At 32.3% G+C, this 22,219-nt stretch overlaps 1 protein-coding gene across 1 annotated transcript; it reads right to left on the bottom strand.

Annotated features, from left to right (window-relative positions):
* Positions 1 to 526: 526 nt before the first annotated feature.
* LOC121366691 (ankyrin-2-like) lies at positions 527 to 19,304 on the bottom strand. Its single transcript, XM_041491040.1, is given in 11 exon segments — positions 527 to 1,033; positions 11,009 to 11,289; positions 11,570 to 11,744; positions 11,747 to 11,902; positions 12,086 to 12,133; positions 12,556 to 13,265; positions 13,426 to 13,956; positions 14,492 to 14,671; positions 15,962 to 16,153; positions 16,833 to 17,237; positions 19,136 to 19,304. Coding segments are annotated over 11 exon segments (3,354 nt in total).
* Between the last annotated feature and the right edge of the window lie 2,915 nt (positions 19,305 to 22,219).

Consider the following 22,219-nt stretch of genomic DNA (forward strand, 5'->3'; position numbering starts at 1 on the left):
GTCTCTTGTTTACTAGAATAGTGTTAGCTGCCAAACATTTTCGCTTGAAGTTGGCATTTTTTGTGTTCGAATTCTCCAGAGCTATTGTCAGGCCTTTTCCAAATTCTACCAAACTCAAGAGACATCTATCAAAATCTTTTGCTGCCGTGATAGTTCTTTGTAAGGTTTCTCTTCTTCTAACCTTGTTATCAGAGCCCCAATATGCATTGTTACCGTAAACACACTGCCAAAGCCCTTCAAATTCTTTATCAAGTTCACTACGATGTTTCTTTAAGAAATCTTCTGCTTCATTTTCGTACATGTTAGATAAATCCATACCCTCTCCTGAGGAACGTCTGCTGTTGCGACCTTCATGTGGTTGTGAAGGGTGAAACATATCAGAAGGGGGAACATCATAGATTGCCGAAGGACTTGTTGGAGGGGACATCATATATTTGACTTGAACCAAGAGAAGCTGCTGATACTCTGTTACTTAAGGAAGACTTGTTGCTAGGGGGTCTGTCATAAATGTCATAAGGGTCTGCAGTTACCTCAACAGGAGGAAGATCATAGTCTCGATTTGTTGGGTCATCAGTTTCATCGTGTGGAGGACGTCCGGCCACATATCATCTTCAGCATCTCGGGAGACAGGAGTACCCCGTGGTATGTCGTAGTCTGCATATTTTGTTTCTAGTTCATGACGTGGTATACCACCTGTATGAACAAAATTTGCTGGAGCCACTTGGGCTGATTTTGGTTGTGATTTAGGAACAGCATAATCAGCTTTCTCATCATCTATCTTCTCTTTCTCTTTCTCTTTCTGAAGCATACCATAGGGGTCTGTTTTGGGAGCATGTGGATGAAAAATCTCGAGGTAGTTAGCTGGTACCATCCCTACATTCTTTCCAAGACGACATAGCCACCAGTCGACTTGGCCATTGAAATCCTTCTGTAGAACTTGAAGAATCTCATCTTTGCGAAACGTTAGTTCATCTGGGGTATCAGCCTGATTAGGATATCTCGCTCTAGCGAAAAGAGGCGGCTGTGAAAATCCCTGAGAGAAAGACATAGAAAATAAATAAATCGTACATTTGTAAGTGAAAAGAGATATATTCGGGGTGGAGGTAATACTTACAGCGCGAATAACATCGGTCATTGTTGTCTCTTTGTTCTCGGACAAGTAGTACAATTATTAGACACTATAAACAAAGTTTTACGCCTATCAAACTTTTAAAAAACTTAGCAAGTTTGAAAGATAGTCAAGCTACGACGTGTAACTTTAGCTCTCCAGAAATTATGACACTAAGTGGCAAGTAGCTATTTATAAAAGAAACGCCACAAATATGTAAATATGAAATTATTCACAAGTCAATTGAAGTCTATAATAACACAAGACACACCCCAGCTTTGTAGGTGTGGCTAAGGTGTGCTTTTTTGTGTACTTGTTTGCTTCAGGTAAAAACTTACACTAAATTAGCCTAGCTCCTTACATATAGTCTCTCCACTTTTCTCCTTCAAATATTAGGTATGGCCTTCGTATTACCAGGCTCTGATCATGTATTAAGTTCAATGACAGGTGAGAAATTATTGACGCAATAGTTAGCCAATATTTACGCCAAAATCCAACCTCCTACTCTATTTAAACTGAGCCACGTATTACTTTGTATTATAATATGCACTCCATTATATGAGTCATTACTTGCTTGAGCAAATTCAGCTGCTTTCTTTTCCCTCCAATAAACTGATAGATATTTGGGGTCATGTGCTATTGTGGGCTGTCATTACATCATTACTTGTGTATTTTATTGTGGGAGTTTTATGGGTGGCACTTCTACGAGTGGGACAAAAGAAAAGTATTAAATTAGCAGCTGTTTGTGTCTTTGTTATCTCGGCAGGATGGAAGATGGTATCCCACGATGCTATAGTTTGTAAGTCATTTCTCTTATATGTCTTGTTCCTATACAACATCTGTATGTCATACATTTATAGTTTTGGCTCTTGATAATCCAGCCGTGTATACATGTAAAAATACAAGTCATGTGACCTTTAGTGGTAAAAAAATATGCTTTAAAATTTGTGGTTAAGTTTTCAATTAAAATTATAAGATTATGGAGTGGATCCCAGCACTACCTCCAATATTAAGCACCATAAATCTAAGGGACTTATTTGTATAGAGTACTCCGACTAAAACTAGTGAATGGACTTCTTTAAATATTTGATAAATAAAAATAAATTCCAAATTTTATAAATTCACAAGAATACCCCAAAATCCTTTGGCAATTACGTAGTAAAATCAACAACACAATATTTAAAACATGAATTGTTTTAGAGAGACTGTATGGGAATTATTTATAGTTTTTGTTTATTACTGGATGAGCTAATTTTTCATTCAATTTTATTTTCGGTTACTTTGTTGAGGTAATAGTTGAATGGTCAGATGTTACAATGGGTCTATTTAGAAGTTGTCACTAACGATTGGGTTTGTAATGAAAGTTTGACATTTTTTGTAATTGGTATTTACTGTTTAATGTTAATGTTGTTTTAAACAACATTCCAACTTCAAAAAAGAGACGCAAGTTTTTTCTCGGAAGTGAAGGAAGCTTTGGAAGAGAAACAATAACTTATCATTGATTGCTATAACAAAGGAAATATCTCCATTAATTTAGTAATTCTTTATTATTAATGGCAGATTGTTAACATTATTTAGTATGTTAACATCTGCCGTTAATGCTCTATAGTCGTGATTCTGTGTTCGCCCCTTCTTATTAATAAATTATTGTTATTGTGTAAAAGTGTGTCGTGTGATTTCCTCATGATCACACTTCCTTAGCTCATATTAGATGTACATTTAAAGTAGTAATTGGTTAATTGTTTTGGCACTCATCTGTACACTAATATTAGATTCAATTATAGGTATGTCTCTAATTAACCCATAACATGATTAATGTCTGACTTGTTATATTCAATACCCATCAGATGTACATGATCTCTATGTTATAAAATGATAGCTAGTAGATAATGATATAACATAAGACCTACACTTCAATAGTATCTAAGTTATATTATACTGTGATATTTACCAACCCCTTTATCTCAAACATTAATAGTATGATCTACAGTTGAGACATGATACACTGTTAACTTGATATCTATCAGTTTATATTCAATAGATCTATATAATAGTCTAGAATACTTTAACTCCTCATCTAAATTTCCTAATAAATAATCATCAATTATATATTGCCATGTACAATGCCATCAAAGGTCTGTTATTAACAAGTGTTAACACGACTTAATCGTTTTTATTTCATCTATCTAACTCATCAAAGATGGTATCCCACGCAGCTATTATTTCACTTGAACCATAAGAGGGATCGATTGCCATTCCGTTTCAATTTGCCATTGGTGTGGAATGTTCTAGAATGCTTGGAGGAGTAGGTTTGAGTTAGTAGTTGTAAAAATAAAGCCATTGAGTCTGTTTTTAGACACACTAGTCACTAACTGTGAGTGACTTGGTGGTTAAAGATTTAAATTTGATGAAGAAAGTTGTCTGGTGTCATCATAGCATTAGTAGGGTAATTGTTATTACAAAAAATCTGTTTGTAGATCATATCTGAACATGATGTGTTTGGTTAGTTTAGTGGTCTAGACTTTATGATGACATATGATGGCAAAGTCTGTTGTTAGTACATCTATTGTATTTGTACATGTAGTTCATGTAATAATGGTAGCTATCCTAGGTCACTGTGGTAAGTACTGATGTTCACTAGTCTAGAGCTTACTAATGGTAGCTATCCTAGGTGACTGTGGTGAGTACTGATGTTTACTAGTATTGAGTTTACTAATAGTAGCTATCCTAGGTCATTGTGGTAAACATTGATGATAACAGAGCTTACTTATCTTGAGGTCATTTACAACCCACTCATATAGTAATCATTTCAATATTCAATTCAATTGGTTAACTAATATAATAATATGTTGGGATGAATCTAACAAGTATTTATGATGTCATACTTTCTGTACAACACTGCACATATCTCTCTTACCTTATTTAATAATAATAATAATATTTATTACAATCTTTGGTTCACTGACTGTAACCATATATGGAAATAGACTAAACAATTTGTATAGTTTCTATGGTATCCATAGTAACATTACCTCAATCCCAGATGGGAATTAAAGTGAAAACAAAAGCATAAATGTACATGTATAGGAAATGTGTTGGAGTGGGTTTGTGGTTTGAGGGCATGTGTATTGCTGTGATTAATGCTACTATACAAAGGAGTCTATGATTGTAAGCATATGCTTGTTTGACTTGAGGTGTGTGATGTCTTGTAAGGGCGGAATAAAACTCTGTTTGGTAGAGAAACAATCTTATAACCCCACCTCTCCCAAAAAATAGCAATATTATATCATAATTTGGTTCTGATATGGTGAGTTACTATCACAGCTGATATTTACCCTCTATTGTGCACCTGTATGACTGATATGGATGTTCCCTAGATTGATTTGATTAGCATTAATGTTATATTTTGACCCCATCTTTGTTATTATGTCTTTGTTATAATGTGTTATATATAACAATGAATACTTAAAACATTACATGATGAGGTTATAATTCTATTTAATTGATAAAAAATTTTAATAATTGTTATTACAATTTATTAAAGAGTTTTATAATAATGATGTTATATCATTAAAATTGAAATTATAAAAATTAATTTAGACATTTTATTTTATTTTTTTATTTATTATGTAAGGAAATATTTATTTATATATCTAACATCACTTAACAAAATAATATTGTTAAGTTGTATTAATCCTATTGTATAGTTGATTTCCAATGACTGACTAATATCAATATTGTCAGTAGCAGCTGTAATATAATCTCTACGTAGTTAAAATACCCACGGCTATTCTATACCATTGTTTTGTATATAACAAGGTCTTAGTTTTGTCTCTTTATTAATTGCTTGATTATCACCAGATGTCCTTTAAAATTATTTTAACATTCTGACAAAATTTATTTCAAATTGATGATGTTTGTATTGCAGATCAGTATGTAAGGTATCTGCTTTATATGTCACTAGTATAGTGTTAATTGTTTTAATAGACTGATTAAACTAACAATGAACTATAATAATACAATAGACATTCCAAGTCTACTAACAATGAAATGTCTTTATAATAGACATTTTGTGACTATAGAACCACTATGGTCGTTTGAAATACACTCCATTATATGGGATAAATTAGAAATGTCCAAGTGGGACTAGAACAAGTGTCCTATATAATGCACTAAAGTATTAGTATGGGACTAGAACAAGTGTCCTCAATATAGAGGTTATATAATACACTAAAGTATTAGTATGGGACTAGAGCAAGTGTCCTCAATATAGAGGTTGTATAATACACTAAAGTATTAGTATGGGACTAGAACAAGTGTCCTCAATATAGAGGTTATATAATACACTAAAGTATTAATATGGGACTAGAACAAGTGTCCTCAATATAGAGGTTGTATAATAATAACTAAATATTGTATGGGATGAAGAGGTGTTCTCAATATAGTAGTATGTATATAATACACTAAAGTATTAGTATGACTTGTGACAAAGTGTCCTCAATATAGAGGTTGTTTAATACACTAAATGTATTAGTATGGGGACCTAGAACAAGTGATTGAAGCCTCAATGATAAAGGTTATATATGATATTATTAGTAATAAAATTAGTATGGGACTAGCAGCCGAATAAGCTCTGTTCAGTGACCTATAGAGGTTGTATAATACACTACCCAAGTGACCTAGAAAAATCTATAGTAAACTCTAGACTAGTGAACATCAGTACTTACCACAGTTAAGTAGCTACCATTAGTCAATATAGATTAGTAAACATCAGTACACCACAGTATGACCTAGGATAAATACTCATTAGTAAACTCTAGACTAGTGAACATCAGTACTTACCACAGTTATCTAGGATAACTATCATTATAATTATTGTTAACATAAACTCTAGATTATATAGTAAACCACAATATAATAGTATACTCTACTAACTAGTAGGACATATCTAGTAATGATGACTATGTCAAGATATTGACTATTTTATTGTTTAAATAATTAACGTCACAATGTAACTAATATTGAACCATTAATTGTCATAATCAATACTGACTCCATTCCATTACAATTCATCATGACACAATGTCATCAATGCTACCACCAACCCTATTAATTGTCAGTTTACGTAATCAATATTTCCTCTGTTGTCTTGTCTCTTATACCACAACCATTCTTACACATTACATCATCTAGTATTAATTTGTAATGTACTTATGACCTTTGATTATTGTAAGAGCTCCATACAAACCTCATATTTACCTCCCTATATATTATATTGTATACAAGTATATATCACATTTCCTGATCAATTGATGTAAGTTCAGTTCTGTTTCTTTATATTCTATTCAATATATGTCTCCTATTGTACTGCTATGATTGTCAAGAATAAAAAGGAAACTCTTCCTTAGTCGTATGTGTTTGGTACAAACAACATTTCCCTTTCTCCTATAAAAGGAGTTATCTATTGATACTATGTTTCACTAGTTTGTGATATGAATTTTGTTATCATATTCATACTTCCTCCTGATTTCTCTTCAAAATCCCCTTTTTTGGCTTATTATCAGATAATACTGTATCAGACTGTACTACCAGCTGTATTATACATACCAGCTGTTAGTTGCTCAGTTGTTATAATGTTAATATCTTATGGTTGGTTGATATGACAACCGATTATATTAAATTTATCTAAACTAACTCAAATGTTCTTTAAATCTTTTACCATATATGGTTTGTAAGTAATTATCTCTTTAAGAGGGACTACTTTTGGGAGCAGTTGTCATAATACCCATATCTCCTGTTATTTTATATTATATATATATTCAATGGTTACCATAGTTAATTAAAAACAGTTATGTATAATTAATAATTATTAAAGCAAGTAAATGCTATAATAAACACACATACACACATCCTTACTAAAAGTTTAAAATGAGGAAGATAATGATTAACCCATAACAGCAAACAATTCAATTATTAATTTAATTGACAATAAAGTACTATAAACTAATACATACCATTTGCTATAAGCACACAGTATCTTCAGTTTAACATGCTATTATGTAGGTACTGAATATAAGCACCATCTTTGTTATATAAGCACACTATATCATACACAATATTCTTTGCCTTATTGCTATGCCATAATAGTCCTGTGCTATGCGATTATTATAAAAGTCTTTAATACTATCAATGAGTAAGTTTTTTTCTCCTGTCTATTCCAGGTGCCTTTGTTGCCGCTATTTTATGTCACTTTAGAAGAAACTATGGCTGGAGAGTTTGCATTACTTTGGGGTGTGGGAATTAGTTTAGTTACATCACTTATCAATGTCATCATTGCCTGTTTTCCCATCTATCCAATTTTATAACAATAGGAGGTGTGGCTTTTTGATCCCTTGGTGAGCACCGCCCATAACTTTAAATGTCTTGTCATTTTTTTAAAAAACAGCTGCTAACTCCCCTCAAAAAATTTATTGTAATGTTCTCTTGAAAGAACAAAATCATTTTGTGTAATAATACCTCTTACTTTATTTCTTTTACTTACTAATCTTGTACTGTTCTTTCTTTTTATGTTTAATGTTATATTAATTGTTTTATGTCCTTTAATTAATTATTATTAATATATACATAACATCAATATAGTATGAAGTATAGTACAGTATGAAATATTAAAATCTTATGATGTTTCCCTTTCATATTATCATGATATGTGTCATTGTTTTAAATGATAAGATAATACCAATATAACTTCATTGTCAGAGTCATTATATTAAATCCATCAACATCTTTTCTTATAACTTAATACACAGAAACTGAAAGTCCTCAACAATTCACATTTTTTGTTAAATACAAAATATAAATTAATTTAGCTCCATCATGTCATTATGTACATAATAACCAAACAGAAATCATAAGTGTAAATACAAGTCTCAATGCCTCTTATAAATTTGCCATATAAGAAAATTGGGTGGTTTACTCAGTAGTAGCCCATGGCTCAAGCTGGATGAGTCAAATAAGATTTAGTGCAGTGTGTGTTATTTGTATAATTAACTAAACATGAATAATTCTAGGTAATATCACACTATAATGACAGTTGTGTAATTTGAAAATTAACTAACATAAATTCAAACCAGACCCATGACATTGATGCATTTAATAGCACAAGATCAAAACACATGGATCAATGACAAAGATTTCATTCATTTTGAAAATAAAACTGCCATGAAATGACAACCACACCCATACCCACATTTTTGTATATCATAATAACGCATGTACAAAAAGACAGCTGGATAGAGAGGAAGTTAAACAAAGATTACTTTCCTTATAAGGTATGTAGTAAATCCTATAGCATAACTTTATTTTTATAACTGATATTTTCTTACAGGTACTCCACACTATATATTAGGATAGTGCCAAATGTTGAGTCAAATCATGTTAGCTTAAAGGTGTAAGACTATCAAGGTGCTCTTAGGGAGTGAGAATGAAGGAGTATGGTGTTAAAGGTGGCAAAAAATTTTAAAAATAAAAGAGGAAAGTAAGACAATTTTAACAAGGTGCAATAATAATTACCACACCCATTGATAAAAATTTTTAGAGGAAAATGAGATACTTGTCTTAGAGTTAGTATGTACAGACTATAGTCTTGTGTAGAACACCTGCATGTTCTCACAGTGTCTAGAGCTGGGGTTGACCATCTATGGGTGGATCTGAGGGTGCTCTTGTACCCATTCCCCTTTTTTGAGCTCTAGATTTATAATGTAAGTAACCACCATAAGAAATTCTCCTAAGGTTTGTTTACTGATAATTAACCACACCCATTGTTGTATTTAGATTATTTGGGATTTTCCATTATAAACTTGTCAAGGCAATTATTTAAAATGATGCTTATAAAGTAATTGAATTAAGAGTACACACTTTTGAATAGTTATGTCTTTTCTTGTTTACTATGGCAATGTAATTGTTTTCTATGACAAGTAGTATACCTTTGTTTTCTTTATAAGACAACAATTTTCACAATATATTTTAAAATGACAGTGGTTTTAGCAATAGGAAGTATAGCTTCTTTGATCCCTTGATGAGCATGTCCATAATTTTAAACAGCTGATAACTCCCCTCAAAAAATTTATTGCAATGTTCTCTTGAAAGAACAAAATCATTAATACTTTTTTTTTTTTGATTGTTTTTCTTAATTTTGTTGTTCTTTCTTTTATATTTAATGTTGTATTGTCATATGTACTATCCTTCAATTAACTGTTACAGAAATAAATAACACAATATATTAAATCTTATGATATTTCCTGTCTTTATTATCATGACATGTGTCATTAATTTCTCAATAATATTGAAAGAGTAGATCAAATTTTAGTTCATTGTGCTCTGGTTCAAAATTATATGTACATAAAATCCATCAACAATTTTTCCCTGATTAAAACTATGATGAATCATTCGTTAATTTGCCAGGAGTTGCTCCTACTCAGTAGTAACAATTGTTTCTGAGCTAAATGAGTATAGACATATTTGCTAAAAATTAACACAATGAAGGCCAATGATAAAAAGCTAACAATTAAACCATAAAAAAATAAATAAAAAAATCTGAACAATAGCCATTCTTGTTTGTAATGTTCAATAACATTTGTATACACTATAATTAATAAGTATGTAGTCAACCTGGTTCATTCATTAAAAAAACACAATAAATTCCAATTTGTAATAGCAAATATGATCTTTATTATAGTACAAGCAAGTAAACTTGTATTGCTAAAGAAAAGTAGTGCATGTTTGCACTTTAAAATTAACTAGTTATATAATAATCACAATTATAATAGTAAAATTAATTAATACTAACAGTATATAATTCTTTGACTTCTTTCTTGTTGTCATGTTTCATACTGGTATTTCTAAATGTATGAGTAGGGTGTATGGAGTGAATGAATGAAGTTTGGACATGAAACTTGGTACTTGTAATCTCTTTTGTTTCACTTCCTTCTTGATAATGTATCTTGAATTTTCATTAGTCTTTATATCCATTAGTTCATCTGTTTTGTTTGTATGACACAGGTATGGTATTCTGTTCATATGATATTGAATTCAGTTCTTTCTCTTTTGTTCCTTCTAATTGCGTTCTTGTCTGACCTCCATGTTTGATTATAAGGTCACTAATATTTTCCTGTTTAATTTCATTAGCATCATTAACGATGTCCTGCTGTCAGCAATATGTATTGACATAGGTATTGTATTTTGTTGATATGATATTGAATTGAGTTCTTTTCTCTTTAGTTCCTTCTAATTTTGCTCTTGTGTGACCTCCATGTTTGGTTAGTAGTTCAATAATACTTTCCTGTTTAATTATTTAGCATGATCTAATGGTGTCCATACTGTCAGAAATAATATTAGGATTAGCACCATTCTTTAAAAGTGTCTCTATAATTGAAAAGGATTTACTTCCACTAACTGCAAAGTACAAAGGAGTGAACCCCCAAAACCTTTCTTGTTTATTCACATCAGCTCCAGCTTGTATGAGAGCATCCGCTATATCACATGTCCACATGATGAAGCTACCATGAGTGGAGTAAGACCAAGTACCAGTGGAGTATCTGGACTATCTAAGGTCTTCATTACAACTGTAGCTAAATCTCCTTTAACACATGCATCTAGTAGTTCTCTCTGGTCATTAGTGAGGTGTGGAAGTTTGTTTGAGAGGAAGGTAATGAGAGTAGGGTGACCACCTAAACATGATAGTACTACTGCTTTTTCAATCTCATCAGTAGTTGGTTGAACTTTGTCTAAAAGCATATTAACAAGGTCTCTGTTACCACTAAAAGCTGCTAATGAAAATGCTGTTGCTCTATTATATGCTAAAAAATTAGGATCTATTTGTGATTGTAATAAACATTCAGCTACTTCAAGATGTCCATTCTGACTAGCTAGCATTAAGGCATTGTAACCTTGATCATTTCTAGTCTGAATATTAACGCCTGCATCCCATTGGAGAAGTAGCTTAACAGTCTGGGTATGACCATTTTCACTAGCTATCATTAGGGCAGTCACTCCATTTTCATTCCGAGTATTAATGTTGGCATGTTCTTTAAGTAGTAGTTCAACAACCTGGTGATGACCATTTTGACTAGCTAGCATTAGAGCAGTCCATCCATCTCCTTCCTGAGTATTAATGTCGCCATGTTCTTTAAGGATTAGTTCAACAATCTGGTGATGACCATTATAACTAGCTAGCATTAGAGCAGTCAATCCATTTCTTTCTGGGTATTAATGTCAGCATGTTCTTTAAGGAGTAGTTCAACAACCTGGTGATGACCATTTTTACTAGCTAGCATTAGAGCAGTCAATCCATTTTCTTTCTGGGTATTAATGTCAGCATGTTCTTTAAGGAGTAGTTCAACAACCTGGTGATGACCATTTTTACTAGCTAGCATTAGAGCAGTCAATCCATTTCTTTCTGGGTATTAATGTCAGCATGTTCTTTAAGAAGTAGTTCAACAACCTGGTGATGACCATTTTTACTAGCTAGCATTAGAGCAGTCCATCCATCTCCTTCCTGAGTATTAATGTCGCCATGTTCTTTAAGGATTAGTTCAACAATCTGGTGATGACCATTATAACTAGCTAGCATTAGAGCAGTCAATCCATTTCTTTCTGGGTATTAATGTCAGCATGTTCTTTAAGAAGTAGTTCAACAACCTGGTGATGACCATTTTTACTAGCTAGCATTAGAGCAGTCCATCCATCTCCTTCCTGAGTATTAATGTCGCCATGTTCTTTAAGGAGTAGTTCAACAACCTGGTGATGACCATTATAACTAGCTAGCATTAGAGCAGTCAATCCATTTTCTTTCTGGGTATTAATGTCAGCATGTTCTTTAAGGAGTAGTTCAACAACCTGGTGATGACCATTTTTACTAGCTAGCATTAGAGCAGTCAATCCATTTTCTTTCTGGGTATTAATGTCAGCATGTTCTTTAAGGAGTAGTTCAACAACCTGGTGATGACCATTTTTACTAGCTAGCATTAGAGCAGTCAATCCATTTTCTTTCTGGGTATTAATGTCAGCATGTTCTTTAAGAAGTAGTTCAACAACCTGGTGATGACCATTTTTTACTAGCTAGCATTAGAGCAGTCCATCCATCTCCTTCCTGAGTATTAATGTCGCCATGTTCTTTAAGGATTAGTTCAACAATCTGGTGATGACCATTATAACTAGCTAGCATTAGAGCAGTCAATCCATTTTCTTTCTGGGTATTAATGTCAGCATGTTCTTTAAGGAGTAGTTCAACAACTGGTGATGACCATTATACTAGCTAGCATTAGAGCAGTCCATCCATTTTCTTTCTGGGTATTAATGTCAGCATGTTCTTTAAGGAGTAGTTCAACAACCTGGTGATGACCATTTTTACTAGCTAGCATTAGAGCAGTCAATCCATTTTCTTTCTGGGTATTAATGTCAGCATGTTCTTTAAGGAGTAGTTCAACAACCTGGTGATGACCATTTTTACTAGCTAGCATTAGAGCAGTAAATCCATTTTCTTTCTGGGTATTAATGTCAGCATGTTCTTTAAGGAGTAGTTCAACAACCTGGTGATGACCATTTTTACTAGCTAGCATTAGAGCAGTCAATCCATTTTCTTTCTGGGTATTAATGTCAGCATGTTCTTTAAGGAGTAGTTCAACAATCTGGTGATGACCATTTTTACTAGCTAGCATTAGGGCAGTCAATCCATCTTTTTCCTGAATATTAATATCAGCATGTTCTTTAAGGAGTAGCTCTGCAATCTGGTTATGACCATTTTGACTAGCTAGCATTAGAGCAGTCCATCCATCTTCTTCCTGAATATTAATGTCAGCATGTTCTTTAAGGAGTAGTTCAACAATCTGGTGATGACCATTTTTACTAGCTAGCATTAGGGCAGTCAATCCATCTTTTTCCTGAATATTAATATCAGCATGTTCTTTAAGGAGTAGCTCTGCAATCTGGTTATGACCATTTTGACTAGCTAGCATTAGAGCAGTCCATCCATCTTCTTCCTGAATATTAATATCAGCATGTTCTTTAAGGAGTAGCTCTGCAATCTGGTTATGACCATTTTGACTAGCTAGCATTAGAGCAGTCCATCCATCTTCTTCCTGAATATTAATGTCAGCATGTTCTTTAAGGAGTAGTTCAACAATCTGGTGATGACCATTACAACTAGCTAGCATTAGAGCAGTCCATCCATCTTCTCTTTGAGTATTAATGTCAGCATGTTTTTTTGAGTAATAGTTCAACAACCTGGTTATGACCATTTTTACTAGCTAACATTAGAGTACTTGCACCATCTTTTCCCTGGCAATTTATGTCAGCATGTTCTTTAAGGAGTAGTTCAACGATCTGGTGATGACCATTTTGACTAGCTAGCATTAGAGCAGTCCATCCATCTTCTTCCTGAATATTAATATCAGCATGTTCTTTAAGGAGTAGCTCAACAATCTGGTGATGACCATTTTCACTAGCTAGCATTAGAGCAGTCGATCCATCTTCCTGAATATTAATGTCAGCATGTTCATTAAGGAGTAGTTCAACAACCTGGTGATGACCATTTTTACTAGCTAGCATTAGAGCAATCAATCTATTTTCTTTCTGGGTAGTAATGTCAGCATGTTCATTAAGGAGTAGTTCAACAACCTGGTGATGACCATTTTTACTAGCTAGCATTAGAGCAATCAATCTATTTTCTTTCTGGGTAGTAATGTCAGCATGTTCTTTAAGGAGTAGCTCAACAATCTGGTGATGACCATTATAACTAGCTAGCATTAGGGGAGTCAATCCATCTTCTCTTTGAGTATTAATGTCAGCATGTTCTTTAAGGAGTAGTTCAACAATCTGGTGATGACCATTATAACTAGCTAGCATTAGGGCAGTGAATCCATCTTCTCTTTGAGTATTAATGTCAGCATGTTTTTTGAGTAATAGTTCAACAACCTGGTGATGACCGTTTTTACTAGCTAACATTAGAGCACTTGCGCCATCTTTTCCCTGGCAATTAATGTCAGCATGTTCTTTAAGGAGTAGTTCAACAACCTGGTGATGACCATTTTACTAGCTAGCATTAGAGCAGTCCATCCATCTTCTCTTTGAGTATTAATGTCAGCATGTTCTTTAAGGAGTAGTTCAACAATTTGGTGATGACCATTTTGACTAGCTAGTATTAAGCAGTTACTCCATCTTCTTCCTGAATATTAATGTCAGCATGTTCTTTAAGTAGTAGTTCAACAAACTGGTGATGACCATTTTAACTAGCTAGCATTAGGGCAGTCAATCCATTTTCTCTTTGAGTATTAATGTCAGCATGTTCTTTAAGTAGTAGTTCAACAACCTGGTGATGACCATTTTTACTAGCTAGCATTAGGGCAGTTGATCCATTTTCATTCTGAATATTAATATCTACATCTTTCTTAAGTAGAAGCTCAACAACATCAATATTGCCATCTCTTGCAGCTTCATGAAGACTCTTATTGACATGAAGGCTGACATCAATCTCTATTATAAAGGATGTTAACATGTCATCTTCAGCCTCTATTGAATTTTGAAGAACATGCTCAAAGCTAAAACTATGGTTATAATCTTCTATTAAAATAGGTTGATCACCAATATAAACTTCATAAACACCAACCTGATACATGAACTCTCTTTTCTCTATTGCAATGACTATAAGACTGTCTAAATGTGACTTGGGAACTACAAACTTACAAACACATGATGATCCTTCCTCCTCAATTACAATGTGATTCAGAAAATAAATTTCTTTAGAAAATGAGTAATTGAGAAATTTTTGTATATGGGCTACATTTTTCTGTTGCCATTGTTCATGAAACTTGATGATCATTGTACATGTCCTTGTTGTAGTAACTGGTGATTGAAGTAATGGTATGTGTTTAATAGCCTGTATAAACAACTGTAGTTGAGTAGTTTCTTCAAAAGCTTTAACCATACTAATGTGGTCTTCTAAACAACGATTTTGAAGTCTACCTCCAATAAACTTATCCACTATTTTCCTTAATAGGTCTACATTTAAGAAATAGTAATGAGGTTGAAGAACATTAAAGAGTTGGTCTATATTGTCCATTTTTAATTCAGTGTCCCCAAGATAATGATGAAGAAAGTCTACAACATCAACAATGAGAACAGTTCCTTCTGATATTAGTTTCTGTAGACTTGATAGAATTGCTTCATTAAGAATTGTAAAGTTGTCACAGATTTTCAAGAGTTGTTCAAGTACCTCTTCCTCACTTTTCTTGATCTTCATAACATTAAACTGCTGTAACAATTTACAGATATCTTCTCTTCCTTCTTCTCTTACTTTATCAACAATACTCTGGTCATTAATAAAGACATTAGGTTGAGCACCAGCTTTAAGTAGTTGTTCTATAACTTGAAGTGACTTGTATCCTGTTATAGCATATACTAGTGGACTGTACCCATCATTGTCTGTACTATGTACATTAGCTCCTGCTTGTAGGAGGACTTGTACTGTCTCTATATGTCCACAAGATGAGGCTATCATAAGAGGAGTGATATCATTGACTAGTGTACAATTGATATCAACATTGAAATCAGAAAGGTGACTCTCTAGAGAAATGTGATCTCCTTTAGCACACAAAGTGAAACATTGAAGCTCCTCTGGTGTTAAGATATGAAGTAGCTTTTTTACTAAAGTAATAATGAGTTGAGAATGTCCATATTGACATGCAATAGTAAGAGCTATTATCAAGCTTGCATTCACTGTTTGTACAATTTGTTCATGTCCACCTCTACTAGCTGACATAAGTGCTGTACTGCTTTCTTCACTGCAATGGTCTAAATTACCTTTTAACTCAAGCAGAAATTTCACAGCTTCATTATGACCAGCTTTAGCAGCTTCTTGAAGAGCTGACTCAAATGTGAAGTTCATATTTTCATCTTCTTCCAGGACAGGTTCACCATTAATTGTTAGACCAAAGATACCAATGAGACGCATAAACTGTAGCTTGCCTTGAGCATAAGCTATGAGACAATCAGCTGTAGAGTCATGAACAATATATTTAATACAAACTGAACCTGTATCAATTTCAATATTTTGTAGAATTGATTGCTTGGACTTGTGAGGCAGTAGATGTCGTATTAGTAGATAAAGTTCTTCAATATTAGCTTCATACCATTGGTTTTGTAGTTTATATATAATTTGTGGCATGTTTGATAAATTTGTTAGATGTGGGAAGTAGATATTCTGTAATTCATCTTTGAGTTGTTTAACTGTAGTTGAGAAACGAAGAGTCTTTGCAGCTATTTCATGTTGTTTGAGTTCACTAATGAGGGTCTTTTCTTTGTCAAAAGATTCATCAAGGAACATTTCACTCATGTCCACAATCAATCCACAGTCTAAGAAATCAAAATGTGGATGTATTTTCTTAAAAAATTTCATCAAAGTTGGTGATATTACTCAGTTCCCCTGTTTTCCATTTCATTTGATGTTCAATCCATCTAATAAAGTCCACTAGTACTAGTTGTTGATTTGTAGTTTATGATCAAGAGATGATAAAACAGCTACCATTAATTTACTAAAGTTTCTGTCTAGGCTCTCTAAAGTAGTTTGCATTTGTATTTCGTCCTCTTTACTTGACAGCACTAGTTTTACAGGTTCTTGAGGAGCTACATAAATGACATTTAAATTAATTAGTTTAAACTATGTATACAATACCTTGAGATGTATTTGAAGCTGTCAATGAAGTTGTATTAAGTTTTTGATATACTTTTGATGCTAGAGAATTTTCTTGTGACTTTTCTAGTGCAAACAGCACATCTTGCCATGATGCCTCAGGATGTACACTAAGCCATTTTGTAAATAGAGCAGCTTTTTGTTGGTCAATTCCTTTAATTGATGAGTCAGCTTCAATCTTTTCAATGTCTTGTCTCTCAATTCCAGTTAAGAAAGTGCCAAATGTTTGCCATTTGACTAGAGTATCTAGTAATTCTATTAATTGGTCATACTTTGGTCTAACAGCTTCCTTCTCTTTAGTTTCTACTTTCACTTGAATGCTAGGAGGCACTCCATTTTCATCGGAAGTTATTTTATGATCCACTTGATTAACTTTATCATTATTTTCTACATAACAAAATATATCAACATTAAAAACAATCTAAACTAAATCATCTATATAAATTAAATTATAGGACTATCTAGTAAGCCTTGTATACCAGATAGTCCCATAATGGTTTTACCTATGTGCATTTATAGTATGCTACAAGGATTTATGGCTGAAATGAGACTGTAGTGAATACATATTTATAGTATGTCCACTGTAGATTGTTTTATTATATCAACAATAGAAAACAACAAATAAATTAAAGTGAATTTTTACTGCCATATAAAATGAATTTAAGTTCTATAACAAGTGATACAATAATAGTTATAAATGATCATACTCCTCATTATAGTACAGTGTTCCTATAATTTGACAGTAGATAAGCTATTTAGTTATTCCTAAGGGTATGGTCAAATATATATATTTATATATCTACATATGTTTATATATATTATTATTAATGGCCAAACTAAGAAACTGACTGATTATGTGACATCTCCCACGTAATCAGTTAGTTTGTTAGTTTGGCCCATTAATAATAATTCTGTGGATTTTGTAGCTACATACTGGTTGCTATAGATTCTCTGATAATCATCACACTATGACATTATGGTATAAGAGTAAACTCCCTCGTAGATTAGAGTATATGATATTTACATGTAATATGTGGTATGTATGATAGCAATAGTATTGATAACAATAGAGTAATGTGAAATGTGAAATGTTAATTAAAAAATACGTGTCACTACATTTGTTATTGTAGAAAAATCAATAATATTAATATGAACTTTTTCTACTAACTACCACTAGTTGCTATAGGTTGATAGGTTCTCTGATAATCATCACACTATGAACATTATAGTATAAGAGTATACTCTCTCATATAGATTAGAGTATGTGATGCATGCAAGTAACATCTGGTGTGTATATTTATAGATATAATAATATAGTAATATATTGAACTTTATTTTATAATAATATAATACATTTATAGACTGTTGTATCAATGGAGGAGTTCACACTTGTCACAGCTATAGCTTTGTTCACTATCATAAGTTCACACATAACAGCTGTGACAAGAAATCTATTGGAATGTTGCTATACTATTGTTATTTTATTGGTTAAAACAATTTAAATAATGAGACCAATACATATTTGTGACATTTTATCTCAAAAATATAGACTACCATCATATATCACTGACCTTGTTGTTTAATATTCTGTTCATTACATGTAAGATCTAGTGAGATATCACATTGCTTTTTAACTTCTTCCATCCAGTCTTGACATAACTTTTGAGCAGCTAATTTAGTAGGACCACCTTCGCTGGAGAGACATTGTAAGAAAAGTTGACAATGTTCTTGTAACTTTGAAATATTGCTTGCTAATTTCATTCCACTTTCAAATTCACCAATTACATTATAAACAGTTGGAGAATCTCTAACTGATTCACTTATCAGTCTTTTAGAATACATTGCTGCAGAAACTCGTGATAAACATCTACTTAACTGGTTACTTAAGTCAGCAAAATGGCTCGTCAGAACACTCTTCAACACTTTATGAACTTCATCACTTTCTATAGCACTGGTACCTTCAATGTCACCATATACAGATTTAGAATAAGAAGAAAAAGTCTCGCTTCCAACCTGACCACTCATTCCTTTTTTTTGTCCTTCTGTTTGCCCTTGGTATGGAAAAGATGCTATGAGGATTGAATTTAGATGCATGAATTATCAATTCAGTTCCATTCCTTTTAATGGAGTAAGCTATATACCAGACATTTACCAAAATACTAACTGTGTCCTTCAATACATGAAATCAATAGAAGATACCTTGTTATGTACTTTACTAAACTATTATACTACATTGATAATTATTTTAAAGTACTAGTATATAATGAAGTATATATAGTAGATACCTTCATCTTTAATATCTAGTTGTCTTCTCAGTGTAGTAGCTACATCATCAACACCACAATTCTCAACAGCTGAAATGAGTTCTTCCCAACAAGGGGCAGTACCATATGTAATCCACCATTGTAAGCCTTCTTCTAATGCAAAGTAGTAATCTTGATCACTGCTGGCCATTGTCTTGAGTCTCCTCCTCTCTTCCTGTGACACATCTAGAAGAATAGTGAGTTCAGTCCATTTGTCTTTAACATCAAAACGACTCTTAATAAGAAGTTGTAGAGCATTAGCTGTTGTCAACTCTATTGAATTATCATTCTATCAGTTATATGTTTTAATGTTTACTGACTTGTTTTAGGTCCAGGGTTCAGTTCAACATCACCTGATAAAATGAGGAGAAGTAAGAGAAACAAAACTAGAGAGAATATCAAAGTACAACCACCCTCATCTCCTGACATCAATAGTGACTTGATCCATCCAAGGATATCAGTGGTAGAAGGAGTCTTTTTAGTAGTATATGGTATATGATGACAATACCATAACCCAATACTGGCTCTCCATTGAGAGACATCAATCATAATGACCTACAAACAATCAATATATCAAAAGACAACTTGTTCTACATATATAGTTACCTTTGTTCCTGTCTTTACACCACATACAATGTAATATATTACATCAATACGACATGGGAAGACTAGTAGACAATTTTGTAGTTCAACACAACTAAAATGGCACTGTCTATGAAATATAGAAGCTAGGAAACAGGTAGTTTTTATTATTACTTATGATCTAGGACTTGGCTTGGTTTAACAAACAAAGCAGGATCTGAAAATATTAACAATGAGTTCTTTATAGTAGAATTGACAACTACTGCCAAAGGGAAACTGGTCCTCTTGTATTTTTCTTGGTTACTAAGGGAACATAGAGCTATACAATGGTTGTCAATGACAAGGAAAATATTGAATAACTATAACACAATAGTTATTATAAATAATTTTAAACTGACACTCCTACAGTGTTTTTGCACAATTGACTAATAATTGTGAATATTGAATATTGTTAATATATCATGTGAGATGTCGTCAATATCATTCATAGTATAACTCAGTCAGTAGATGGACAAAGGTTATAATTTTGACCAAATATGTACAATAATATCTTAAATCATGAATTTAGCTATTATATGTAATAATATAATAATAATACGTTAATATAATAAGATGATGACAAAATTTTTAATATTACATCAAAATATAGTTATTTAAGAGGAATACATGTTGATAGTTTTATATGATTAATATTGAGGAGAATAAGGTGGTTTGAAATGATAGATTATCATATATAAATAATATAGACAGTTCTGTCAACACAATTATATTTTAATAAATCTATAATTAATATTATTATCAATTTTCTTTTACTGTATTTACTTGTCTAACTGATGAAGTTATAATAGAATGTGAAGAATCAGATTTGTTAGATATTATTTTAGATTGTATGATAACTTCTTGTTCTTATCAGGTGATTTCTCCGTATCTGATGCTAAGAGTGACTCAGGGGCGTACCTGGAAAAAAAAATTTGGTGGGGCCCCGGAAGTGGGCGCGTTCAGTTTATTATAAATAATTATAATTTTAAAATAATTATTTATTTCGATCTAAACAACATGATTGTCTTTTCCTTCGAATTCCATAAGTACATCGTCCAAACAAATAGTATCGCTTAGATCATTCTCAATAGATAAAAGCGCGGTATCCGTTAGTCTCTTCTCAGTCATTCTTGTTCTTATAAGTAAGTTTCTACTCTCTACTAGATATATCTCCACGCTTCAACAGTTTAGCTTAATAATATTATTCATATTTCGCACTACAGGTGTACTTCTAATTGCATACACCCCGTGCCACATTCACAGACGTGCTACTTTCGCTTGCGAGTAGGTCTTGTGATGAGACTATATGTACCGTAATGTTACAGATATTACTCCGATGATAATATACATGTACATGTACTGTATTAGGGGTAGTTCTGAAGGTGATGATATAGAAACTGGTAGTGAGAAGTTATAGAAAAAACAAAGATGATGACACTTGTAAACCTCAAGTAAAATCGACAAAAAGGAAGACGGTTACTTCTACTAGGTAAGTGGTTGATTTAGGAGAATGAATGTTAGTTCAGTTTTAATAACTACAATTATAATAGAATTTATAACTAGATATTGAAGCCCTTTTCTGTCTTCAATTACTATTTAAACAATTAACTGATTCAATTAATTGATCAGTTTTTTGTTTTTTTTATTGTGAATGTTCTAGATAATTGTGTAATAAATTACTCGTTAATTTAATTGACCATATCCTAGTTAATATATATAAATTTGTGTATTATAAATACAAAATGAAGGATGACCTATGAATTGAAAGTGTTAATAGATCATTCTAGGTGGTTTGAAATGATAGATTATCATATAAAAATAATATAGACAGTTCTGTCAACACAATTATATTTTAATAAATCTATAATTAATATTATTATCAATTTTCTTTACTGTATTTACTTGTCTAACTGATGAAGTTATAATAGAATGTGAAGAATCAGATTTGTTAGATATTATTTTAGATTGTAATGATAACTTCTTGTTCTTATCAGGTGATTTCTCCGTATCTGATGCTAAGAGTGACTCAGGGGCGTACCTGGAAAAAAAAATTTGGTGGGGCCCGGAAGTGGGCGCGTTCTTAATTGATCGTTTTTTGTTTTTTTATTGTGAATGTCAGATAATTTGTATAAAATTACCTTTAATTTTAATTTCCATATCCAGAATATATATAAATTTTGGTATTATAAATCAAAAGAAGGGATGCCTAATTGAAAGGTTATAGTCTTTTAAATACTTAAATTTTTTATTATATTTAAGGTGTAATTATTAAATTAACAGCTCTAACTAGGTCTTTCTTTTGTTAATAACCTTTATGCTCCATTATTTAACCTTTATCATCCTTCCCTTGCAATATGGGCTTAAGTTTAGGCTTTGTTAATCCTTTATGATTTGAAATAATTAAATTTTTTTCATGAACATTTATGTTAAAGTACATAACCAAAG

The sequence above is a fragment of the Gigantopelta aegis genome, unplaced genomic scaffold, assembly GCF_016097555.1.
Source record: "Gigantopelta aegis isolate Gae_Host unplaced genomic scaffold, Gae_host_genome ctg6672_pilon_pilon, whole genome shotgun sequence".
NCBI classification, from domain to species: Eukaryota; Metazoa; Mollusca; class Gastropoda; order Neomphalida; family Peltospiridae; genus Gigantopelta; species Gigantopelta aegis.